Source organism: Mixophyes fleayi, chromosome 9 (genome assembly GCF_038048845.1).
Source record: "Mixophyes fleayi isolate aMixFle1 chromosome 9, aMixFle1.hap1, whole genome shotgun sequence".
In the NCBI taxonomy this organism is placed as follows: Eukaryota; Metazoa; Chordata; class Amphibia; order Anura; family Limnodynastidae; genus Mixophyes; species Mixophyes fleayi.
The window spans coordinates 88,786,641-88,811,091 of NC_134410.1; the positions used below are offsets into that span (position 1 = coordinate 88,786,641).

The following is a 24,451-nucleotide window of genomic DNA, read 5'->3' on the forward strand; positions in this document are numbered from 1 at the left end:
GACAGAAACCAAACTAGCTTTCTCCATTTCAATAAATATTGTACAGTCTATAACGGCTGAATTTTTTTGTATTTTCTACAACTGGAGGGGGGCCTAGAGAGACAGAAACCAAACTGCCTATGTCCATTTCTTTACATATTTAACTATAAGTGTAGGGTGTAATATACATCCAAAGACGATGGCTGCATTGCCAATATTTATAGATGGAGAGGAAAACAATCTGGTTTGTGTGTCGAATTAATGAAGGCCTACCAGGAATTAAACTGTTTTTTGGATAATTAATTAGCTTTACAATTACATTACTTATCCAAGAAACAGGTGGAGCACTAAATTTGGTTATTTTAGGCCCAAAAACATTGATTTTTAAACAAAATAGCAAAACAAAACCAAAACCAAAACACGCAATGACGGTTTGGCAAAACCAAAACCAAAACACGACAGTAATCCAGATCCAAAACCAAAACCAAAACACGGAGGTCAGTGAGCATCTCTAATATATACCAGTTAAACTGCCAGAGAAGTATAAGCAGCTAAAAACCACAATGGAAAGAGAAGTATAAAAGTTAAAAAGCTTAACAATAAGATGTCATAGTGAAACGATGTTAAGGATTCTACAATATTTTAAAATGTTTAGTCAATCAGAGGTATATTGTAGTGATATATTAAAATAACTATTTCAAAAATAAGATACAAAAACATGCACTTACATAAAAAAATGTAAATAAGGAAAAGGTCAAATAAATTGCTGTCATTACTTATTTGCAGCTGTTAATTTAGGGTGGGTACTTACATTTAAAATGTATGTATTTTTTACTTTTAAATATTATTATGCAATTTCAGCCTACAAAAAAAACCTATTTAATTTCAGAATATATGTCACTATTAAAAGATAAGGGTAAATAAATCTTATGCAGTCTTAATCACATAATGGTTAGGGTTAATACACAATAACGCAATAAGCATTTAACAATGATATTTTTATGAAGGCAAACACAAAAAACAGCATAACGTTTCAGATGTCTATTAAAGAACTGAATTGACATTAAAAATTAAACTTACTGCAACTGTGTTTTTGATGTCCACACAGCCCCTTCCATGGCATCTTCTACTAATCCATAATCCTGCTGATTTACTTTAGATAGCAGCTAATCTCAGAGACGAAAAAAGAGGATTCTGGGAAATGCAATCCTGAGATCTCAATTAGTAAGGGAGCAGGGATATTGTTTTATTATCAAGGAGCCAGCAAGTGACCTAATTAGCTACAATATCCACCGCATTACACTACATAACTAATGTAAACATCATGTTGCTCTCCTGGTGGTAAATGTATCAAGGTGCATTTTGCCTTTTCCATCGATTTTCTCAGGCGACTTTGAACCCGCCGATGTATGAAGTGTGATTTAATACCAAATCGCCAGTAAACTGATGTAACCAAAATTGGCGCACTACAAATTGTCCATTCTAACAAAACAAGCTATATCTATGAAGCTTGAATTTTTTAAATCGCTGCTATTTTGCTATAAACAAAAAACATCAGGATGAACACACTGCTTTGGAGAGGTGAGATTAGCAATCACATCAGCCATTGTCTTTGCAGGTTAATGATGCCTATAAAAAGGGCCCCAAAACTTTGTTAATTTGAGGGGTGTACGCAAATGGAGTGGCTAGGAAATGGATTGTTTGGGTATTTTGGAGGAAATGAGCTTTTGGAGACTGTAGAGAGAAGGAGAGAGGAACATCACAAGCACCATTGTCCATTTAGCCCATACTTGCCAACTTTTCCTCGTTGGCTTCAGGGAGATTCCAGGGGAGGTGGGTGTGCGGGGACGGGGCTTGCCCAAACACATAATTTTGGCTAACATGATGCCATATTTGCGCCATTAATCCCCACCCCCCACCACTTATCAATTGTGGGGGCAACAACTGGCAGGTTGCCCTGCTCTCCCGTGGGAGAGATACGGGAGTCTACCGGACATTCCGGAAGAGTAGGCAACTATGTGTTAAATAAAAGCAGCTAATGAATCTCTAGAGACTGAAGTGTTTTTTACATTTCTGTCTCCATTACTGAAGTCATGTTGTCTTACCTGTCAGTCTTTGATTAAATCTTGGTCTCCATGAAATTGGCCACCTCCATAGGCATCAATACATGGACATAGGACACAATTTCTGAACTGTGTCATCATGTCACAGATGGCGAAGTCAACCATGTCTTGTACTGGCTCAGCATCAGAGAGAATGCCAGACTCTTCAGGGAGTGAGGGAGATCACCCCTATTTCAGGGAGTCTCCCTGACATTTAGGGAGAGTTGGCAAGTATGATTTAGCCTGCGCATACCACGTGATTTTAGAACACATTTGACCCTGGACTCCCTCTCACATCAAGAGGTTATTAAAATGTTTACGCTTAGCAGAGCAAACCTCCTGCAGCGCTATGAGTATTTGAGAGATGATTTGGAGCCATTAAAATGTTGTTTCAATGCTTTAACTGGATTGCAAAAATTATTGTGTTCTCTTCATTTTTTGGCACTGGCTCATTTCAGTCTGTGTGCTCACAGGTGTTCACAGGTTGTAATGCTCACACAGGCAACATTTTCCAGGCACTTAACATCAGTGAAGTGCTCTTAACAAGAGGTGTGATAGAACGTACCAGGCGCGCACGTAGGGGGGATTTCCAGTTGCCCAGAACCCCTCTCCACTCCGAGCCACCCCATTTCTTGACCAGGACTATTATATTTTGTGGTGGCTGATCCTCCCCCCCTGGAACCAGACATCTCACAGTATGTGGCCATGGAGCATCCAGACCCTGTTCCTCCCCTCCTGATATGGCACATGGAAATGCACTTCTTGACAGGCGCCATCCCCCGTGTGCTAACAGCTGCAGCGCCGACTGGAAGAAGGTAAGTGTAGGGGAGGTGGTTTCTAATGCACTACATTATACTACATATTACAGGATCATTCAGGGCTGCAACTAGGGCTGCGCGATAGGGGTGACAGCCTGGGGTGCAACACTGAAGGAGGGTGCAGTTTATGGATATTTTAGGTTAATTTGGTTAAAATTGAGAGCTAAGGAGGGTGGTATTTCTCTTTCTCGCCCAAGGCCCTTACATTTTAAGTCACAGCTCTGGGATCACTAGTCAATGACAGCAATTATACATGATGTACAATATATAAACATCAATTACTATTATGAAGTCTGTATGTATGTAATATAGTTAATGATTACATTACGTGTATTTGCATTTTAAAATATTGTTCATAGAGATTTAAAATAATATCTCTAACAATGGTCCCATCTGTATGGTGCAAGTTGGCTCTTGTACTCATGCTAAATGCTGCTCAGCCCCACAGGGGTTATCTTATACTGAATTATAATGGATGTAAAATAATAGATGAAAACAAGGGTAATGGAAGTTTTGCACAAGTTTCTTCTTTTATTTTTTAAACTGGATAGAAAAAGAAATACATCCATGGATAAAAAGCTTAAAAATGTTATATCAAGTTTTGTAAGTATATGATGGCATATACAGTATCCTTGTTGGCTATCAATTTAATGGTGGGTTAGGGTGGGGATCATTTTATGGTTGATGGGAACTATTAATGTATTGGTGGGGTGAGGGGTGGGGCTATTTATCTGATGATGGGGATTATTTACTATAATAGTGGCTTCATGGTGGTGCCTATTAATTTAAAGTACTGTAATGGGAGTATTAATTTAAATCTAATGCTGGGGTAGTTTGGAGGCTCTTAATTGAATGTGGGGCTGAGTTTGGGAGAAGGAGGGTTGATTATTAAAACTAATTATTGATGTTGGGGCTGTTTGGGGGGTAGGTCTATTTATTAAATGTGAATACTATTAATTTAATGTCGGGTCAGGTAGGTTTGCAATAAATCTAATGTGAGAGCTATTACTTTAATGTCTGTGCTGGTTGTAGGTAAAGAGGCCTAATTAACGTGGGTGCTATTGATTTAACTATGGGGGAAAAGGCCTTGTTGTTCACTCACTGTTAGACTTTCCATATATAATTTACCTATCTTTTTTTCCAAACAGGGTCCAAACGTTCCAGGATCCATACAAGAAGCAACTGAGCTTAAGAAACCAGCAGCCACAGGTGCAAGTAAGAGAGAGCAGCACAGTCTGCCAATTTTCTTGAAAAGCCTTCCCGCTTTTGGATGATTGTCCCACTTAGTCTGGACTTTGTCCCAATCGCAGGGTCATTTGTGAGATATGTCCGATTCACACTGCACTGCTTGTGTAGGGGGAACTGATTGCACCTAACAGTAGTGCAAGCAGCATTGACAGTCTAAATAAGGGGGATGGGAAGAGATTTTAAAAAGTTGCCTAGCACTGCCTAATCGTATCCAAACCCATGGCCGGATGAAGGGGGCGGCACAAGGGGCACGTTCTCCGGGCCCCCCTCTCTCTGAGGGCCCCCCGCCGGCCTCATGACCTCACCTGCTGACAGCAGCCGCAGTGCTGCTGACACAGAGTTGGCGCATGCGTCAGTGTGGACCCCGCCCACCCTGTTGCTGTCAGTTAGCAACTGTCAGCAGGCTGTCAGATGTCAGATGCGGCAGCCGGGCGGGGTCCACACTGATGCATGCGGAGGTGGGGTGCGGGGAATCGTAGTCCCGCGGGGGCTGCCGGGAATCGTAGTCCCGCAGAGGCTGCTGGTGCAGGAGTGGTTGCACACTGTGCTCTGAACCACCAGAAAGCAAAACAAAGCGATTCCTCGCCCAGCGGGTATCACACTTGTGTAACAGGTCCATTTACTTACATTATTATATTACATAGAGCAGGCTCAGCAGATTTTATTTCTACAAGGACATACATAAATATAACAGCATTATAGCTGCATGACCAGATATTTGGTTTCACCAGGACCCTGACTGTAAAAGAGGTTATTGATTTTCTTATTTCCACGAACCACTGACAGTGCTTAGTACGTTACCTACACAAGGAACCACAAAGCGAAGACAAAAACAAAGGAAACACGAGGAGCCCAAGGAAAGGTACTGACACTTCATTTGGAGCCTCCAGGACCCAAAACTACTAGGACAGGTTATTCCCGCACTCACACTCAAATCAGATGAGTAGCTGCTAACACTGTTTTTTATAGCAAACTAACTAGATTTACCCCAGCAGGACTTCCTAAGACAAATACCATAAGGACCAACCAGTGAATAAATCATAACTATTCCAACAATTAGAAAGACGCACCACGATGTCACGACCAACGTCACCAAATAAACCCCTCATGCACCTCTGTGCTCCCAAGTGATTTGCAAAAAAGGGATTAGAACGCCGACCCATACCGTAAGGTAACAAACAACCAAAACACAACCATCCAACCATCTACACCAGCGCAGGCAGTCTACACCTCCCTCTATTATCATTGCTAGTGCATCTGGGCAATATACTGTATATGTGTGACATCACGTGTATCACATGTAATATAGTGTGTGTGACATCATATGTGTAACGTGTGATATACAGTGTGTATGTGGCATCACGTGTGTAATGTGTAACATATATTATGTGTGATGTCATGTGTGTAACATAATATTTGGTGTGTGTGACATCATGTATGTAGCATATTACAGCGCAACATTGGAGTATTCAGTCACTATTAGTTATCAGTAACCAGGTGTAGACAACTTGTGCTTTTCTACCTGTGGGTGAACAACAACTCCCAGCATGCTCTGACTCCAAGTAACAGCTGGAGAAGCAGAGGCTGCTGGGACTTGGATAATACAGACACCCAGCTATTGTGTACAGTAATCCAGTGATGTCACAGTTCCTCCATTACTGGAAACCAGGTCACATGATCTGATCATCCAATAGAAACTGGAATAGAAGGATCAGTCACACAGAGTTAAATAAAAATAAAATAAACAATTTATATTCTGTCACTTAAGAGAAACTGCTCATCACTAAATGGTTGCCCTAAGCCGACAAACAGTTCTACTGTCCAATCAGGTGTGAAGGCCACTATCTAATATGGCCGAAAATGGAGCTGCTACGCATGTACAGCCGCAGCAGCTCCTTCTCGGCATGAAGAGAGTAGGTGAGTTGCCATAGTGGAAGCAACAAATCATATATAAATATATCTAGAAGACCCTAAGGGGTCTTCTTAAATACCTATATACATATGATTATTTATTTTATGTATATACATATTTAAGAAGACCCTTCATAGCATGAGTAGTACTTGACTGCTTGATTAAATATGTCAAATGTACCCACCTATAGCAGTAAGAGTGTACACACACACACACATATTAATATATATATATATATATATATATATATATATATATATTATGTGTGTGTGTGTGTGTGTGTGTGTGTGTGTGTGTGTGTGTGTGTGTGTGTGTGTGTGTGTGTGTGTGTGTGTGTACACTCTTACTGCTATAGGTGGCTACATTTGACATATTTAATCAAGCAGTCAAGTAATAATTATGCTATGAAGGGTCTTCTTAAATATGAATATGCATATGATTATTTATTTTACTCAGTTATGGTTCAATAAATATACATTGAACATTAATATTAGACTGGTAGCGCCAATGCCAGAGTGGCAGATTCTATTTTATTAATCATTAGTAAAGTAATTACTGAAGCCATCCACTTATATTAAAGCTTGAATAAAATGGTAGTATATATATATATATATATATAAACATACTTACGTAATCTAATTAAAGCTTTAACATAAGTGGCAGGCTTCGATAATTACTTTACTAATGATTAATAAAATAGAGGGTCCTGCTTGATATATATATATATATATATATATATATATATATACACACACATATATATATATATATATATATATATATATATAGCCCAGCACTATCACCAATGGCGCTATGATAAAGAAAAACCAGTCAGAGCGCAAGTGGCTGAGCTTTCTCTAAAATTTTAATTTTAGAAAGCTCAGCCACTTGCGCTCTGACCGGTTTTTCTTTATCATAGCGCCATTGGTGATAGCGCTGGGCTCGGCCTGGCCCGGAAACACTAATGAGAGCCAATATCTCAAATAATCAGAGGCCCAGTCCTCATCTAGATCCATATAAATTCGCTGAGCTTCACCAGTCAGAAATGGCTGCAGCCTGAGGAGAATTCGCCTTCTCGGATTATTAAAGTTCTGGCGATAGAAAAGGTGGGTGCTGCAATCAGACCCACAAACTTATGAAGAGCTTGCCACAGTGGTAGAAAGGTTTTATGCGCTACAGCAAATGACTAAAGAACCTGCATTGGTGCCAAAGCCGCTGCCACGCCAAAATCCAGGTTTGACAATCCTTGCTACAGGGCCCAATGACAAAACTGCTATGGACAGAGGGCCAGGTGCAAAGGTGTCTAATCTGAAGTGTTTCGAATGTGGTGAGCCAGGCCACTTTAAGGCAGAGTGTCCTAAACTACAGGAACCCATGGACGGTTCAGTGGCACATATTGGGCTTGCTTTTCCAAGCTGTTTTACCATGAGTCCCACATCAGGAAGTCCATGTTTATTCCAGGTGACTAGGCTAATCAACCAAAACCTTGTTCTGGCCTTACCAGAAACCATAACTTCTCGGTTGCCCAAGGTGAAGGTTCTTTGCGTATGTGGCACGACAGAGGAGTATGAAAGAACAATACTACCAGTCACACTCAAAGACAAAACTGTTATGGTGGTAGCTGCCATAGCACCTAAACTCCCATATCCACTCATTTTGGGGCAAGACTTCCCACTGTTTAATGAGGTCCTTGGTGAGCGGATCCGGCCGGACATGCCGGCAACTGATGCAACGATAGGAAGCCCAGTCTTAAAGGAACCGCCTAAGAATCCACAGCATCTAGACATCAATCTTTGGGAACCGCCAAACCGGAATGCCATCCTGGGAGTCACAGCAGGAGTTCCACAAAAGCATCCACCTGCGGGGAAACATGGACAGTCCAAACTAGCATTGGTCGGTGATGTCGCAGATAAGCCCACCCCACCTGTCAGTGAGGATACGGACTGGTCCGCAATACCAATTTTTGTTTCCTCTGCAGGACTTTGCTCGGGACCAACTTAATGATGCCACCTTGGAACATGCTTTTAAAAGTGTGACTGAGGTAAATTGGGTAGCGAAAGCTGCCCAACCTGCAGAACGTATACCATATGTTATTGTCAAAAATTATTTTCTGTATATAGTTGAAATTGTATAGGGTGAAAAAGTAGAACAATTAATGGTTCCTCAGGTCCATGTACCCCTAGTGTTAAAAGCAGCACACACACATGTCTGTGGGGGGACACCTAGGGGAGGATAAAACACGGGAACAAGTTCTGCTTAGGTTTTACTAGCCCAATGTACACATAGCAGTGAAAAGGTATTGCCGGTCCTGTCCCATTTGTCAGAGAACTTGACCCAAACCCATGTACAGGGCACCTCTCATTCCGATACCAATAGTACAAGTTCCCTCTGAACAGATAGCAATGGACCTTGTGGGGCCACTGGAAAAATCTGCATGTGGGCACCTGATAAAGGATTTTTACCTCCTTATGGGTTTCAATCTCCTTAATATTCTGGCAAATGTATGTATGACCATTTAATACCGTTATATATATATGACTATTACCGTCAACCAACTCCTCACAAAGGTATTTCTAACCCAAGAAACAATATTCTTATATTCCCTTAAGTCGACAAGCTTCAAGAATAACCACAAGATATAACTTAATTTAAAGTGTGTTGTATTATATTATAGAACAATAAACAGCGTAACAATATTTTACACAAAATATAGATTTCTCTTTCATCCATCTGGGGGACACTGCTTAACCATGGGGTTGAGTAGGGAGGGGAGGAGTTTGGCACCTAAAGAGTTAACTTTTTTCCCTGCTGACAGCATATCCCTCCCACCAATTCCCCACATACCTCAGTTTGAATTGGGTGCCCTAGGAGAAGGGCTGCGCATCAGAAGAGCTCCAAGAGACAGTGAACACTGTTCACTGGTAATAGGTTTTTTCTTTGCTTTTCAAAGTTTTTTTCTGTTGATAGCAGCGAGAGGCTCTGTGTACAACTGAGCGGACTCGTGGGAGAAGCGCCTGTCAGCTGGGGGCGGCCCCGCAGACAGAGGAGGTAAGACGCTTCTCACAGCGGGAAGCAGTCGGCAAGAGACTCTCCCTGCTGATAGCAGGACGGGCGCTACCATTAGGCAGAAAGCGCCATTACTGCTGCAGTTCCCCGGAAGCCAGCTGGAACATACCAAGTCCCCTCCTCCTATGGGATGGTAGTGGGTACTTGAAGGATGGCGCGCTAGTGATAGCGCTGTACGGGGAACACATTCTAACAGGATTTCCCCTAAATACAGAAAGGGAAAATCGCTGTTAATGAAAAAACACAGAAGGAGATTCCAGTGGTAGGGGAATGTGTTTGAGGAACACCGCTTCCCCCCTCCTGCTGAGTGAGTACGTGGAAGATCCCTTTTGGCGCCAAAGTTCAAAAGGAGGACAGATGCAGCAGTCATTTGAAGAGAAGTGCACTGTTGACACATATCTTCCCGCTAAGTATCACTTCGTTTCTTCTGTGTATGCATGTGTATTATAAGACAATGATGTGTTCAGAGAACTGTTGTTTAAGGAAAACTATAAAGCTCTCCAAACCTGTCTTATTTAATCAGAAATACTATGATATGTTAAATAACCTAATCTGTATTTTCTGATAAATGTTGTGGAAGTGTTTGGGCGTACCAAACATATTGTCTGTTCCAAATGTAATGCTAAATTGGCTTGTGATCATTGGCCCAGGTGCTCTGTGCTAATTGCAGTCATTCTGGAAAACCTGCTGCAGCCTTTCCTTGGCTAATTATACCTTATACTCTCTATATAGGATTGATAGAGAAGTATAGATTCTGACCGCATTTTTTAGAGAAGAGCATAATGTTTATAAAAAGATTATTGCTCTCTCAGGAACAGAAATACTATCTTTGACTGGTTCATAGATTAATGTGTACCTGTATTTTGTGGTGAGAAAAATAAAGCAACAGGATTTCACCTAAGTAGAAAGGGGAAATCGCTGTTAGCAGAGACACAGAAGGAGATGCCAGCGGTAGGGGAATGTGTTGAGAAGCACCTCTTCCCCTCCCCCGCTGAGTGAGCAGGTGGTAGATCCCTTTTGGAGCCAAAATACAAAAGGAGGTCAGATGCAGCAGTTATTTGGAGACAAGTGTACTGCTGACACATATCTTCCCCACTAAATATCACTATATTTGTTCTGTGTAGGCATATGTATTATAAGACTATAATGTATTGAGAGAGCTTTAGGTTAAAGAAAACTATAAGCTCCCCAACCTGTCAGAAATACTATGATATGTTAAATAACCTAGTCAGTATTTTCTGATAAACATTGTGGAAGTGTTTGTGCGTATGAAACGTGATTTTGTTTTTTCCTTATCTTGTCATGACTGATAAAGGTAAAACAACTCGTGCCAAACATATGATCTGTTCAAGTATTCTGGGCAGAGAGCCATCAGGGGGGAGCTTTGTAAGAAAGCCACCCCTCCCCCTCTGCTGAGAGAGCACGTGGAGATTCCCTCTGGTGGGAAAGGACACAGCAGCTATTCGGAAGGAAGTACAGCTGCTGATACACATCTCCAAACTCTAAGTATCATTATTTTCTCTATATATGCTGAATAGAGAAGTATAAATATTGTGGGCACATATACTAGGGAGAGCTTGATGTTAAAAAGATTACAGCTCTCCCTTCTGAAAAGTATCTTGTGTGTTATGCCTATTCTGTCTATACGTGACTTTATTTTTATTTCTCTTATGAGGGCTGATAAAGAGTAAAGCAACACGTGCCAAATAGATGGTCTGTTCCAAATGTAATGCTAAATTGACCTGTGAGCACTGAAATGAAGCAGGTGATCTGTGCTAAATGCAGCCATTGTAATGCAGCTGTCAGCCTTGCTTTGGCTAATTATATCTTATACTTTCTATAGACTGATAGAGAAGTATGGATTCTGACCACAATTTGAGAGAAGAGCATAATGTTTATAATAGATTATTGCTCTCTCAGGAACAGCAATACTAGCTTTGGGTGTGGTAGCTTGTTTTCTACTAAAAATGTGAGGAAAACAGAGCAACATGTGCCAAGTGTTTTTCTCCCTGTTCCAAAGGCAATGCTAAATCAGCTGGTGAGCATTTGGAATCAGGGATGCTGTGAGGATTGCAGCCAGTCTGGAAGGTCTACAGCTGCTCACAGCCGTCCCTGGGCTAAGTATATTCTATACTCTCTATGTAGTGGTCTACTGATAGGGAAGTATAGATTTTGACTACATTTTGAGGGTAGAGCATAATATTTATAAAAGATTATCGCTCTCTCATGTATGGAAATACTATCTTTTGACTTGTTCATAGATTAATTAGTATTTCTGGGTGGATACCTTTGGTATGTCCCTGTATTTTACTATGTGGTGGCTTTGTTTTCTACTAACAATGTGAGAAAAATAAAGCAACATGTGCCAAGTGTTTTTCCCGGTTCCAAACATAAGGCCAGGTTACCTGGTGAGCATTAGGATCCGGGGATGCTCTGGGCTGATTGCAGCCAATCTGAAGGAAAACCAGCTGCTTGCAGCCTTCCCTTGGCTAAATAGATTTTATACTCTCTATAGGAGATAGGGAGGTATAAGATTCTGAGTACATTCTGGGGGGAATAGCATAATAATTATAAAAAATTATTATTGCTCTCTCGTGACAGAAATACTATCTTTTTTTGACCTGTTCATAAGATTAGTTAGTATTTTCTCTGTAAATATCTGGTGGTAGTTGAAGTTCAGACAGCCCTTTCGCGGGGGCGGGTCTGGCAGAGGCCAGACTACCAGTTCAAGGGCCGGGGGAAGCAGGAGACAGTCCCTTCCCTCTGCTTAACCAGATGGTTCGTTCAGACTAGTGCTGAACCTCAAGCAGTTAGATCTGCATCTGAGAGCAGACTCCTTTCGGATGGAATCCCTGAGAACGGGCATAAATGGCCTGGAGACATCAGGGATGCCTATCTCCATGTTCCGATCTGAGAGGGGCATCAGCCTTTTTCTCAAGTTTACGATAGGCACAGCTCACAATCAGTTCAGAGCTCTTCCGTTCGGGCTGGCCACACCCCAAGAGTGTTACAAAGATTATGGCAGTTATGGCGGCACTTCTTCACTCCATGGGGGTGCAGTTAGTGTCTTATCTGGACGATCTGTTAGTCAAGGCTTCAGCAGCACAGTTGTTGGAACAACATCTTCGCCTTACGGGGAGGGTGCTGTAACAGCACGGCTGGCTCTTGAATATAACAAAGTCACAGATGGTCCCTCAGCTGGTGGTTGTTGGAGGACAACCTAAAAGAGGCAGATCCTTTGCCCCGTGGGCATGGGTATCCTGGTATCCACAGACGCCAGTCTGAGTGGTTGGGGGGCAGTGGTCCTTCACCTAAGGATACAGGGCCTGTGGTCAGAAAGACAGTGGGGTCTTTCCATAAATATGCGGGAGCTCTTGGCCATCTGGAAGGTGCTACAGAGAGCTCAGAGTGTTCTTCAGGGAAGGCCGATCCGCATCCACTCCGACAATACCACGGCGGTGTCATACATAAACAAGCAAGGAGGCACCAGGAGGGCAGGAGCCTCCCTTTGAACCTCTACTCTCAGCAGAGTGGCGGTTCTTGACCTGGAAGACAGTCTTCCTGCTTGCCATTGCCTTGGCTAGAAGGGTCTCCAAGCGGGGAGCTCTATCTTGCAAAGAACCTTATCTGGTCTTTTATGAGGACAGAGCTGTTTTAAGGACTATTCCGTCCTTTCTCCCTAAGGTGGTCTCAGGTTTCCATGTCAATCAGGAAATAGTTGTTCCGGTGTTCAGAGAGGAACCTCTGACTCCAGGAGCAAAAACAAATAAGTATTTGGACGTAGTGAGGGCATTACATATATAGGTTAAGAGATCTGCAAAGATACGTAAGACAGATTCTCTATTTGTATTATTTGTTTTTTCTAGCAGGGGATGGCCAGCATCTAAGCAAACTATTGCCAGATGGCTTACCCTGACAATTAAGGAGGATTATATTGTATTATTCTCCCTGTGCCGAAGGGGCGGCAAGGAATGGAGCCACGGTGGACCAGCAGTGCAAGGCAGCCACCTGGTCCTCGGTCCATACCTTTACGAAATTCTACCAAATTAATGTATTTGCGTCTGGGGACGCCTCCTTTGGCCGTAGTGTTCTACGTGCAAGGAGATCAGAGCGGTCCCACCGTTCAGAGGGATTGCTTTAGTAAGTCCCCTGTCACGGGCACTAGGAGTCTTTGCCCAGGATATCACCAGATGATGGACTTACCAGAGTAATATAGTTGGTACTATGGTTCTCTGGTAGCAGGGTGACAACGGAACAGGAGAAACAGCAGATGTGAGAGAATGCTCGAGGAAAGTCTATGACTAGCAGCAACTGGTAATGAGTAGATGAATGTACACGAGGAACCAGATGGACAAGGGAACGTGAGGAAAGTCAGTGGTCTGCGTATAGCAAGTTGTACCACTGCTATAGTGAGGTGGAATGTCCAGGAGTAGCGAGGAGGTAGTGAGAGTCAGCGGTCTGCGTATAGCAAGTTGTACCGCTGTCTAGGTGAAGGAATGAAATCCAGGTGAAGGTAGGTAACAGGGAAGTCAGTGGTCTGCGTATAGCAAGTTGTACCACTGCTTATGTGAGAGGATACTTGAAACTGGTGTCACAGGGAACAGGAGTCAGTGGTCTGCGTCAGCAATTTGTACCACTGCTATATATATGTGAGGAGGGGCACGAGGAGATGAATGTAAAGCAGAGTATACATGGGGCACACAGAACTTGATCCCACGATGATATCCACAATACAACGATAACGGAAACATGAAGAACACGGGAGAGTTGAGGCTGTCTGGTATCCAGTAGTAGAGGTGGAGGCAGCGGAGCGCTGACACGATAAACCCAGGAGAGTAGAGACGATCAGGAACTCTGTGGTAGTAACGGAGGCAGCGGATAGGAATCAGCTGAGTGCAGGCACGATGAACACAGGAGAGTTGAAGTGAACAGGAACTCTGTAGAAGTAACGGAGGCAGCGGATTGGAATCAGCTGAGAGCAGACACGATGAACACAGGAGAGTTGAAGTGAACAGGAACTCTGTAGAAGTAACGGAGGCAGCGGATAGGAATCAGCTGAGTGCAGACACGATGAACACAGGAGAGTTGAAGAGAACAGGAATCAGCAGGAGCTGAATACACGAGGAACACAGGAACACCTTCAGAGGCTCATGGGGAATGAGATTCCAAGATCAGGCAACGAGGTATTGACCACAGGTGCTTTAAATAGGGAGTGTTGCCTGATCAGCCAATTAGTGAAAAGCAACAGATACTGAAGGCTTGAAAGGGCTGCACATGCGCAGACCCTCAGGATGGCGGACGGCCACGCTTCCCAAATACACGAGAAGTAGCACTCACAGTCCGGTGAGTGACAGTACCCCCCCTTTTAAAGGTGGGCACAGAACACCTGGAACCGGGTTTGTCCGGAAACTTGGAATAGAACTTCTTAAGAAGAGCTGGAGCGTTGAGATCTTCTGCTTTGATCCATGAACGCTCCTCAGGACCAAAGCCCTTCCAATGAACGAGGAAACGAAGAACTCCTCGCAAAATTTTTGCATCCAATATGTGAGTAATCTCAAAGTCCTCCTCTTGATGAATCTGAACTGGCCGAGGTGCTGAAGGAGGGACCGAGAAACGGTTGATGATAAGAGGTTTGAGCAAAGACACATGGAAGGCATTGGAAATACGAAGGTTCTTAGGAAGTAGAAGTTTGAAACAAACTGGATTTATCACTTGAATGATCCTATATGGACCAATAAAACGAGGAGCGAACTTCATAGATGGGACCTTCAAACGAATATTTTTGGTTGATAACCAAACACGATCTCCGATTTTCAGTGGTGGAATAGCCCGTCTCTTTTTATCTGCAAAAGACTTATATCTGGCAGATGTCTTCTTTAAGCAGGTTTTGACCTGCGACCAAATATTTTTGAAGGTTTGACAAACAGTCTCTACAGCAGGAACTTGGGTGGGAGGGAGGGCAGGAAATTCCGGAAAAGACGGATGGTGACTGTAAACCACAAAAAATTGACTTTTTGAAGATGACTCCTGATATCCATCTTCAAGGTCCGAGGACGTCACGAACGCCCGATGAGGAGGAAGGCGTTCTGACTGAACCTTATCGCACAGATCCGTAGATGAAGAATCCTGTGGAGGAAGACCTGGTGGACCCGGTGAAATAGACGACTGTTTTATTTTGAGTGGAACAACTTGAGAGAGACAACGATGATGACATTCAGACCTCCAGGATGTGACTTGAGGAGTGTTCCAGTTGATCTGAGGGGAATGAAGTTGAAGCCATGGAAGGCCTAGTATGATAGGACTGGTAGTAACAGGAAGAATTAAAAATGAAATTTCTTCTTGGTGTAATACACCAATTTGAAGGGTTACTGGAGACGTACTCTGGGTGATGAGACCATTAATAATGCGTGATCCATCGATAGCAGTCACAGTAATAGGTGTCTTCAAAGTAATCATTGGTAGGGACCATTGATTCACGAGGGATTTAGAAATAAAGTTTCCCGCAGCTCCAGAGTCAATAAGTGCTTGGGACTTAAAGGATTTGGTAGCAAAGGAAACTGTAACATCAAAAGCACAAACTTTTAATTTCGAGGAACAAGAAGAGGACTCCAGGAACCCTAACCTTATCTCTCCAGTATTGGTTAGAGCCCGGCATTTCCTGGGACATGAATTCAGCATGTGAGTAGAGTCAGCGCAATAGATACAGAGTCTATTTATCACTCTTCGTTCTCTCTCCTCTGCAGTTAATTTGGAGCGACCTATCTCCATAGGTACTACTGGAGATGGAGCTTGACGAACTTGAGGTACCGAGCGAAGAGTCGCTTTGAAGGAAGTTACTCTTTCGGAATCATTCTCACGAAACCTCATGTCTACACGAAGGCAAAGGGAAATCAAATCATCCAAAGAGGAGGGTACTTCTTGTGAGGTCAGTGCGTTTTTAATTTTATCGGAAAGCCCCTGCCAGAAGGCGGCGATCGGTGCCTCAGAGTTCCACTGAAATTCAGAGGCTAGTATCCGAAATTGAATGACGTACTGAGCTACAGTGCGAGATCCTTGGCGTAGACGGAGGATGCTGGATGCAGCAGAGATAACACGACCAGGTTCATCAAATACACTTCGGAACGTGGAAATAAATTTGGTACTATCCTGTAATAATTGATCATTTCTTTCCCACAGAGGGGAAGCCCATGTGAGAGCTTGTCCGGAAAACAAGGAAATGAGATAGGCCACTCTGGAACGATGAGTAGAGAAATTGTGAGGTTGATGCTCAAAATGGACGGAGCATTGGGTAAGAAAGCCCCTACAGGTTTTGGGGTCTCCATCATATTTTGAAGGAGTAGGCAGGTGTAGCGTGGAAGCAGTAGACACCTGGGATGGCAAAGGGAAAGAAGATGACGACACGGGAGGATCAACGGTGGCTGCTACATTTTGCACAGAAGTTACTTGGGCGACTAAAGTCTGATAACATTGCAGCAACTGTTGTTGACGAACATCTTGTTGTTCCATACGGGTAACCAGATACCGCAGCATCTCTATAGCTGTTGGTTCCGATCCTGAGTTTGTCATGGCCTGATCTTACTGTCACGGGCACTAGGAGTCTTTGCCCAGGATATCACCAGATGATGGACTTACCAGAGTAATATAGTTGGTACTATGGTTCTCTGGTAGCAGGGTGACAACGGAACAGGAGAAACAGCAGATGGTGAGAGAATGCTCGAGGAAAGTCTATGACTAGCAGCAACTGGTAATGAGTAGATGAATGTACACGAGGAACCAGATGGACAAGGGAACGTGAGGAAAGTCAGTGGTCTGCGTATAGCAAGTTGTACCACTGCTATAGTGAGGTGGAATGTCCAGGAGTAGCGAGGAGGTAGTGAGAGTCAGCGGTCTGCGTATAGCAAGTTGTACCGCTGTCTAGGTGAAGGAATGAAATCCAGGTGAAGGTAGGTAACAGGGAAGTCAGTGGTCTGCGTATAGCAAGTTGTACCACTGCTTATGTGAGAGGATACTTGAAACTGGTGTCACAGGGAACAGGAGTCAGTGGTCTGCGTCAGCAATTTGTACCACTGCTATATATATGTGAGGAGGGGCACGAGGAGATGAATGTAAAGCAGAGTATACACGGGGCACACAGAACTTGATCCCACGATGATATCCACAATACAACGATAACTGACAAGCACTGCTTAAGTATACAAAGTCACAATAACTATCCAGGCAATAGGAAACAAAGTCAATGGTAACAATAGCTTCAGTGGATAGGAGGCTCCGGAGGAGAACACAACTCAGTCCAGATGGATATGCAATACACAAGCACAGTCAATGGAAAGTATGCATACCGCGGTTCAGGAGAGCAGGCTGTCAGAGAGACGTGCAGGGATACCTGAACGGCTGAAGGCCGGCAGGAGGAGAGACCACTGGAGGGTGGAAGCGGTAATCAGGTTGGTGCAGCGCACGGCAGGTAATCCAGAATGAACGAAGCAATACTCAGGAAGCAGTAGTAAGTGGAACTGGAAACATGAAGAACACGGGAGAGTTGAGGCTGTCTGGTATCCAGTAGTAGAGGTGGAGGCAGCGGAGCGCTGACACGATAAACCCAGGAGAGTAGAGACGATCAGGAACTCTGTGGTAGTAACGGAGGCAGCGGATAGGAATCAGCTGAGTGCAGGCACGATGAACACAGGAGAGTTGAAGTGAACAGGAACTCTGTAGAAGTAACGGAGGCAGCGGATAGGAATCAGCTGAGAGCAGACACGATGAACACAGGAGAGTTGAAGTGAACAGGAACTCTGTAGAAGTAACGGAGGCAGCGGATAGGAATCAGCTGAGTGCAGACACGATGAACACAGGAGAGTTGAAGAGAACAGGAATCAGCAGGAGCTGAATACACAAGGAACACAGGAACACCTTCAGAGGCTCATGGGGAATGAGACTCCAAGATCAGGCAACGAGGTATTGACCACAGGTGCTTTAAATAGGGAGTGTTGCCTGATCAGCCAATTAGTGAAAAGCAACAGATACTGAAGGCTTGAAAGGGCTGCACATGCGCAGACCCTCAGGATGGCGGACGGCCACGGTTCCTAAATACACGAGAAGTAGCACTCACAGTCCGGTGAGTGACATCCCCATGATTAAGCAGTGTCCCCCAGAGGGATGAAAGAGAAAACAGGATTTATACTTACGATAAATCTTTTTCTCTGAGTCTATCTGGGGGACACTGCGGTCCCCCCCTTTTTTCTTTTCTCTCCACTCCGCCCTCTGTTGAGTGGTGTATCTTGGTTGATTGGCCTCTCGTCCTAGGGCTTTGGTAATCAAATTGAGGTATGTGGGGAATTGGTGGGAGGGATATGCTGTCAGCAGGGAAAAAAGTTAACTCTTTAGGTGCCAGACTCCTCCCCTCCCTACTCAACCCCATGGTTAAGCAGTGTCCCCCAGATGGACTCAGAGAAAAAGATTTATCGTAAGTATAAATCCTGTTTTTGTGCCTTACATCATTCTTATTGCCTGTAATATACATATATATGTAATTGTGTTTGTGTGTTTTGACTAACTCTTATCTAAAGGTGTAGTGTGTGTGTGTGTGTGTGTGTGTGTGTATGTTTTAAGCTATGTGTATGAGAATGCATTGTGTAGTGAAGGGGGAGGGGAAGAATCCATACAGACAAGCATGCTCACATCACACTCAAGTCCAACGGCCATTTTGAAACACATTGTTACAACCAGATCTATCTGCTCTACTTTTCCCTTAAACCAACAATCCAACAAAACGTTATATTTAACAATCTGATAATTATCCATCACTTTCTATGCATAAACCAACACAGCCAACAACACGTTATATATAACAATCTGATCACTTCCTGAAACCAACACAAAACCACACAGGACTATGTAAAACACCAAAGCTTCCATGACCAAAGCTTAACCAATACAAAACCATGTATAACACAAACACCTCCATTTATATCAACAATCTATCCCAAAAACAACAGGAATTCCAAACATAAATGCTTTCATTTAAACCAACAATCTATCCCAACAAGACATGCATTTATGTAACTCTGTCCATACCAAACCAAAATCTTTCCAATCACATTTACCATCAGTATTCAAACTTTCATTCTCACTTACAACAAATAATCATTCATTCTCATGTCATATTCGAACATCCTCCATTCAACAACATTACAAATCCAGTCTCACACTCACCTTTAGACACTCCATTCAAACTCCATACTAGTCAAGGCCTAAGGCCTGCTCACCTAGGAGCAAAAGGCAGCATGTCCCCTCAGTCCGAGCACCAAGCATGAAGAGAAGGCTTATTTCTCTGTGTACAGTAAAAACCTTTCTTGTGGGCGGAGTCTAGAACCTGGCTACAGTCTTTCATATGTTAATTACTAACCAAATGCTCTAAAAACCTGATTATCAAGTATCATGTTTCCCAGTGGGGGAAGGATGGCTGATTTTGTTCCCAATCAGAGTGCTAATTCAATTGTGACTGAATCTCTTCATATAATATGTTCATATATAAAATAATAGATTATTTATATACTCTTCATCAGCACCAATATATACTAGTGGTGCTTGACTATGCAACCAGGTATCCAGAGGCAATTCCCCTACAAAACATTAAGTCCAGCACCATAGCTAGAGAACTTGTATTGATGTTTACACACTTGGGAATACCCAAAGAAATTCTCAAAGACCAGGGTACTCCATTTATGTCCAAACTGATGAAGGACAAGTGCCAGTTGTTAAGGGTTACAGCACTTAACACCTCCGTGTACCATCCCTAAACAGACGGCTTGGTGGAACACTTTAACCGCACATTAATGCACATGCTCAGTGAAGCCGTGGCTCAAGAGAAAAAAAGATTGGAAAATTCTTACTCCCTATTTGATGTTTGCCATCTGTGAGGTACCTCAAACTTCAACAAAGTTTAGTCCCTTTGAGTTATTGTTTGGGAGACAGCCAAGGGGTTTCTTGGACATGTTAAAGAAAGGGTGGGACCAGCAAGGACCCAGGGAGCAAAATCTGGTATAATTTGTGTCCCAAATGTATGAGAGGCTAGGAAAGATAGGGCCCCTTGTACAACGACATGTAAAAGAGGCTCAGGAGCGACAGAAGAAAAGTTATGACCAAAGTGATGTTGTTCGATCTTTCAAGCCTGTGGACAAGGTTCTAGTCCTGGTTCCTTCCCAGGAAAGCAAACTTTTCGCCCATTGGCAGGGTCCATATGAAGTTCTAGAGGCTGTTGGTCCTGTCAATTACAGGGTCCGCCAGTTAGGTAGGAGAAGGGAGGAGCAAATATACCATGTTAACCTCCTTAAACCTTGGCATGATGAGGAAACCTCTCCTCAGGTAGTGAGTACTGCCATTGAAAAGTCTGAAGTGCCCATAGAGCCAGCTTTGTCCATTCAGCAGAGACAACAGACTGAAGAAATGATTCGCCAGAACAGGGGTGTCTTCTCTTCCATCCCTGGGTGCACTACCTTAATCGAACACAACATTGTCACTCTGCCAGGAATCATTGTAAAGCAGAAGTCGTATCGTATTCCAGAAGCTAGACGGGTGGATGTGAGAAATGAGATCGAGAAAATTCTCCAGTTAGACGTGATTGAAGAGTCCACTAGTGAGTGGAATAGTCCCATTGTGCTTGTCCCGAAACCCAATGGGACAATTATGTTCTGCAATGACTGACTTTAGGCGCCTAAACAGTATGTCGCAGTTTGATGCCTATCCGATGCCACGTGTGGATAAACTGGTAGAAAATCTTGCTAGTAGCAACTATTTGACAACTCTTTATCTAACAAAGGGTTATTAGCAAGTTGCCCTGACTTCCACGGCCAAGCCAAAGACTGCATTTTCCACCCATGATGGTCTCTATCAATATAAAGTCCTACCCTTTGGGTTGCATGGGGCACCTGCCACCTTCTAAAAGGCTATGAATAAATTGCTACGGCCTCACACAGCTTATGCAGCCGCTTACTTGGACGATATAGTGATTTATATCCCAGACTGGGGATCACATTTAGCCAAAGTTGAGGTGGTCTTAGCTTCATTAAGGTCAGCAGGATTAACAGCTAACGCAGAGAAATGTGCCATAGCCATGAGAGAAGCCAAATATTTGGGGTACGTTGTTGGTCGAGGGCGTGTAAAACCCCAGCTAGACAAAGTGGAGGCAGTCAAAAATTGGGCAAGACCAGAAAAAAAAATCGCAGTTAAGAACCTTTCTAGGCTTAGTAGGTTACTACAGGCGGTTTGTAAGCCACTTTGCCACTAGAGCTGCTCCACTAACGGACATATTAGAAAAAAATTGTCCAGATAGATAAACCCCCTCTGACTCTGCAGAAACCGCCTTCGGTTAGCTCTTTGTTCCTCTCCAGTTCTACAAGCACCGGATTTTACCTGGAGGTTCTTCCTCCAAACTGATGCTTCTGGTGTTGGCTTAGGTGCAGTCTTGTCACAGGAGAAGAATGGAGTAGAAAATACGGTCCTGTACCTAGTCGTAAGTTGCTTCTGAGGGAACAAAAATATGCCACTGTGGAGAAAGAATGTTTCGCCATAAAATGGGCTACAGAAGTTCTGCGCTATTATCTCCTAGGCAGAGAGTTCACCTTAATAACAGATCATGCACCATTGAGATGGATGCAAAACAACCGGAAGGTAAATGCCAAGGTAACCCGCTGGTTCTTGACACTGCAACCTTTCAAGTTCTCGGTAGAACTTAGACCTGGGATTCTACACAAAATATGCAGATGCGTTGTCACGAAAATATGCGCTCATCGCAAAGTCTGCGTCCCCCAACTTGGAGACGCTAGGGGGAGGGATATGTAACAAAGGGAGGCATTTAGCTGGTTATATGCAGAGAAAGCATGGAAGTAGAGTAAAACATTTGTGCAATAATGCACCTAGATTGATGATAAAGACTTATGTATGACAAACAATAGTTTAAGTTTGGTTAACTCACATGGTTTGAAAGCTCCTTCATCTCAGCAAAGAGACAGGGTGGGTCTGTTAGTGCAAACAGAACCACTGATGGTTAAGTCTCCTCTTAAAGGGAAGGTGGGTGTGTCACCTGCCCATCAAGCTAAGGCTGGGGGAGGAGTATCAGGTATAAAAGCTTGCTTGTGTCATTTGTTTGGCAGCATGGTGGCGTAGTGGTTAGCACTTCTGCCTTACAGCACTGGGGTCATGAGTTCAATTCCCGACCATGGCCTTATCTGTGAGGAGTTTGTATGTCCTCGTCGTGTCTGCGTGGGTTTCCTCCGGGTGCTCCGGTTTCCTCCCACATTACAAAAACATACTGCTAGGTTAATTGGCAGCTAACAAATTAACCCTAGTTGCTCTCTCTCTCTCTCTATGTTAGGGAATTTAGACTGTAAGCTCCAATGAGACAGGGACTGATGTGAGTGAATTCTCTGTACAGCGCTGCAGAATTTGTGGCGTTATATAAATAAATGGTGATGATGATGATGATTTGTTCACTGAGACAAATGCTGGGGAAGCTGGTCTTGAGAGAGCTGTTCTATGTCTAGCTGGTCTTGAGAGAGCTGGTCTATGTCTAGCTAGTGTGTAGGGTCTCCAGAATCGTTGTGAAATTCATATGGTGTCTAATACATTTTACCATCCTGACAATAAATCCTCATAAAAAGAAGAAGTTGTTCGCCGCGTGTGCTTCAGCAGTAGCGGGCTCTTGCCACAATATATATATATATATATATATATATATATATATATATATATATATATATATATATATATAGTGGATGCGGAGGGGCACAGAGTGTGTAGATGCAGAGGGGCACCGGGAGTGTAGATGCAGAGGGGCACTGAGAGTGTGGATGCAGAGGGGCACAGAGTGTGTGGAAGCAGAGGGGCACAGAGTGTGTGGAGATGAAGGAGGGCACAGAGTGAGTTAGCTGTAAATTATTCTTTGACAGAAATATAATAGAAAAAAAATATATAAAAATATTATTTTTCCTTGGATTTATGTGTATTATTTTTGCAAACAGCTTACTAAGTATTTCCGTCCTGACCTAAATACTTATTACGTTATTTTGACCCAACTACATATAAAACGGTACCGCTTGGTACCGTGTTTCCCCGATAATAAGACACTGTGTTATTTTTTTTGAGGACCAAAAAAATTGCATAGGGCTTATTTTCAGGGTAGGTCTTATTTTAATTAACATTTAGAGCATTTTCAAGAAACAGGTAATTGTGAACAAAAAATCCTACCATTATTCAAAAATGGTCATGTCATCTTCTTCAACAACATCATCATAAGTGTCCATACCCCGAATTCCGGCCTGGATTTCTTGCGCCTCCATTTCCTGGAGAAGAAGTGGACCCAATCTGTCATGTCCAGCAATATAGCTCTCCGTAAATGAGCATGTCTTGTCCAGGTAGCCTGCTAGTAGTGCATTGGCGACACAGCTGTCAGTAATTTTATCCCATGACTTCTTCACCCAAGTCACGACCTCTTGCAGACAGGGCTTCACAAAGTTTCCACGCTGATTTCTTTCCATTCTATTTTCAATGTAGTCATTGACTTCCATGCTCAAATGGTCCTTGAATGGCTTGTTTATTGCAATATCAAGAGTCTGGATATAGGCAGTCATTCCTGTGGGAATCATTACTTGATCTATTCTTCTCTCTGCAAGGAAGATCTTCATGTCTTTAGCGCGCTGAGTGCTGGCCGAATCCAAGACAATCAGACCTCTTTGGTCATCTCGCAAAACACGTGGCAGCATTAAATCCAGCCACTTCCTTATAACTGCTTGTGTGCACCAGGCTTTTTCGGTTTCAAGAACGTAAATGCCTGAAACACGTTCAATCTTATCTTTCTTGCCCTTACTGATGATTAGAGGTGTGGCTTTCTTTCCATCCAGACGAATTGCCAAAACACAGGTAACCCGTGCACTTTCGTAGCCAGTGGTGGGAATGTAGATTGACGTGGCACCCCTGTGATTAACTGTCGTTTGAGATCCTTGACCCATAAACACTGCAGTTTCATCCATAGCAATCATATTGCAGGTTTGGTATTTTGAAAAGTCGATCCCATCAACAAAGGACTTGAATGCAAGTGCACGTTTAATAACTTCAACATCTTCCAGCTTAAACAGTGTTGTTGATCTTCTTAGAGACAGTTCATATCGCTGAAGGAAACCGTCCAACCAGTGTTGTGATGCTTTGAATCCTTCTGGGACCATTTCAAACTGTGGTGCCATTGCAAGGGCAAATGCTTGAATATCAGCCCAGCGTACAACCAACGCCTTTGCTCTCCTGTCAGCAATCCATTCACCAATGATGTCTTCCAACTC

General features: G+C 43.2%; 2 protein-coding genes across 3 annotated transcripts in view; one reads left to right on the forward strand and one right to left on the reverse strand.

Moving 5' to 3' along the window:
* The window catches only part of ARL13A (ARF like GTPase 13A), a 384,981-nt gene extending 383,873 nt beyond the window's left edge, over nt 1-1,108 (reverse strand). For both annotated transcript variants that reach the window (XM_075184636.1, XM_075184635.1), the window contains exon 1: nt 1,060-1,108. In XM_075184636.1, coding sequence (XP_075040737.1) covers nt 1,060-1,097 — 38 coding nt within the window. In that variant the 5' untranslated portion in view covers nt 1,098-1,108. The remainder of the gene's footprint in view (nt 1-1,059) is intronic.
* LOC142100820 (adenosine deaminase domain-containing protein 2-like) overlaps nt 1-24,451 on the forward strand; it is a 1,209,653-nt gene that overhangs the window by 394,894 nt on the left and 790,308 nt on the right. The window lies entirely within an intron of this gene.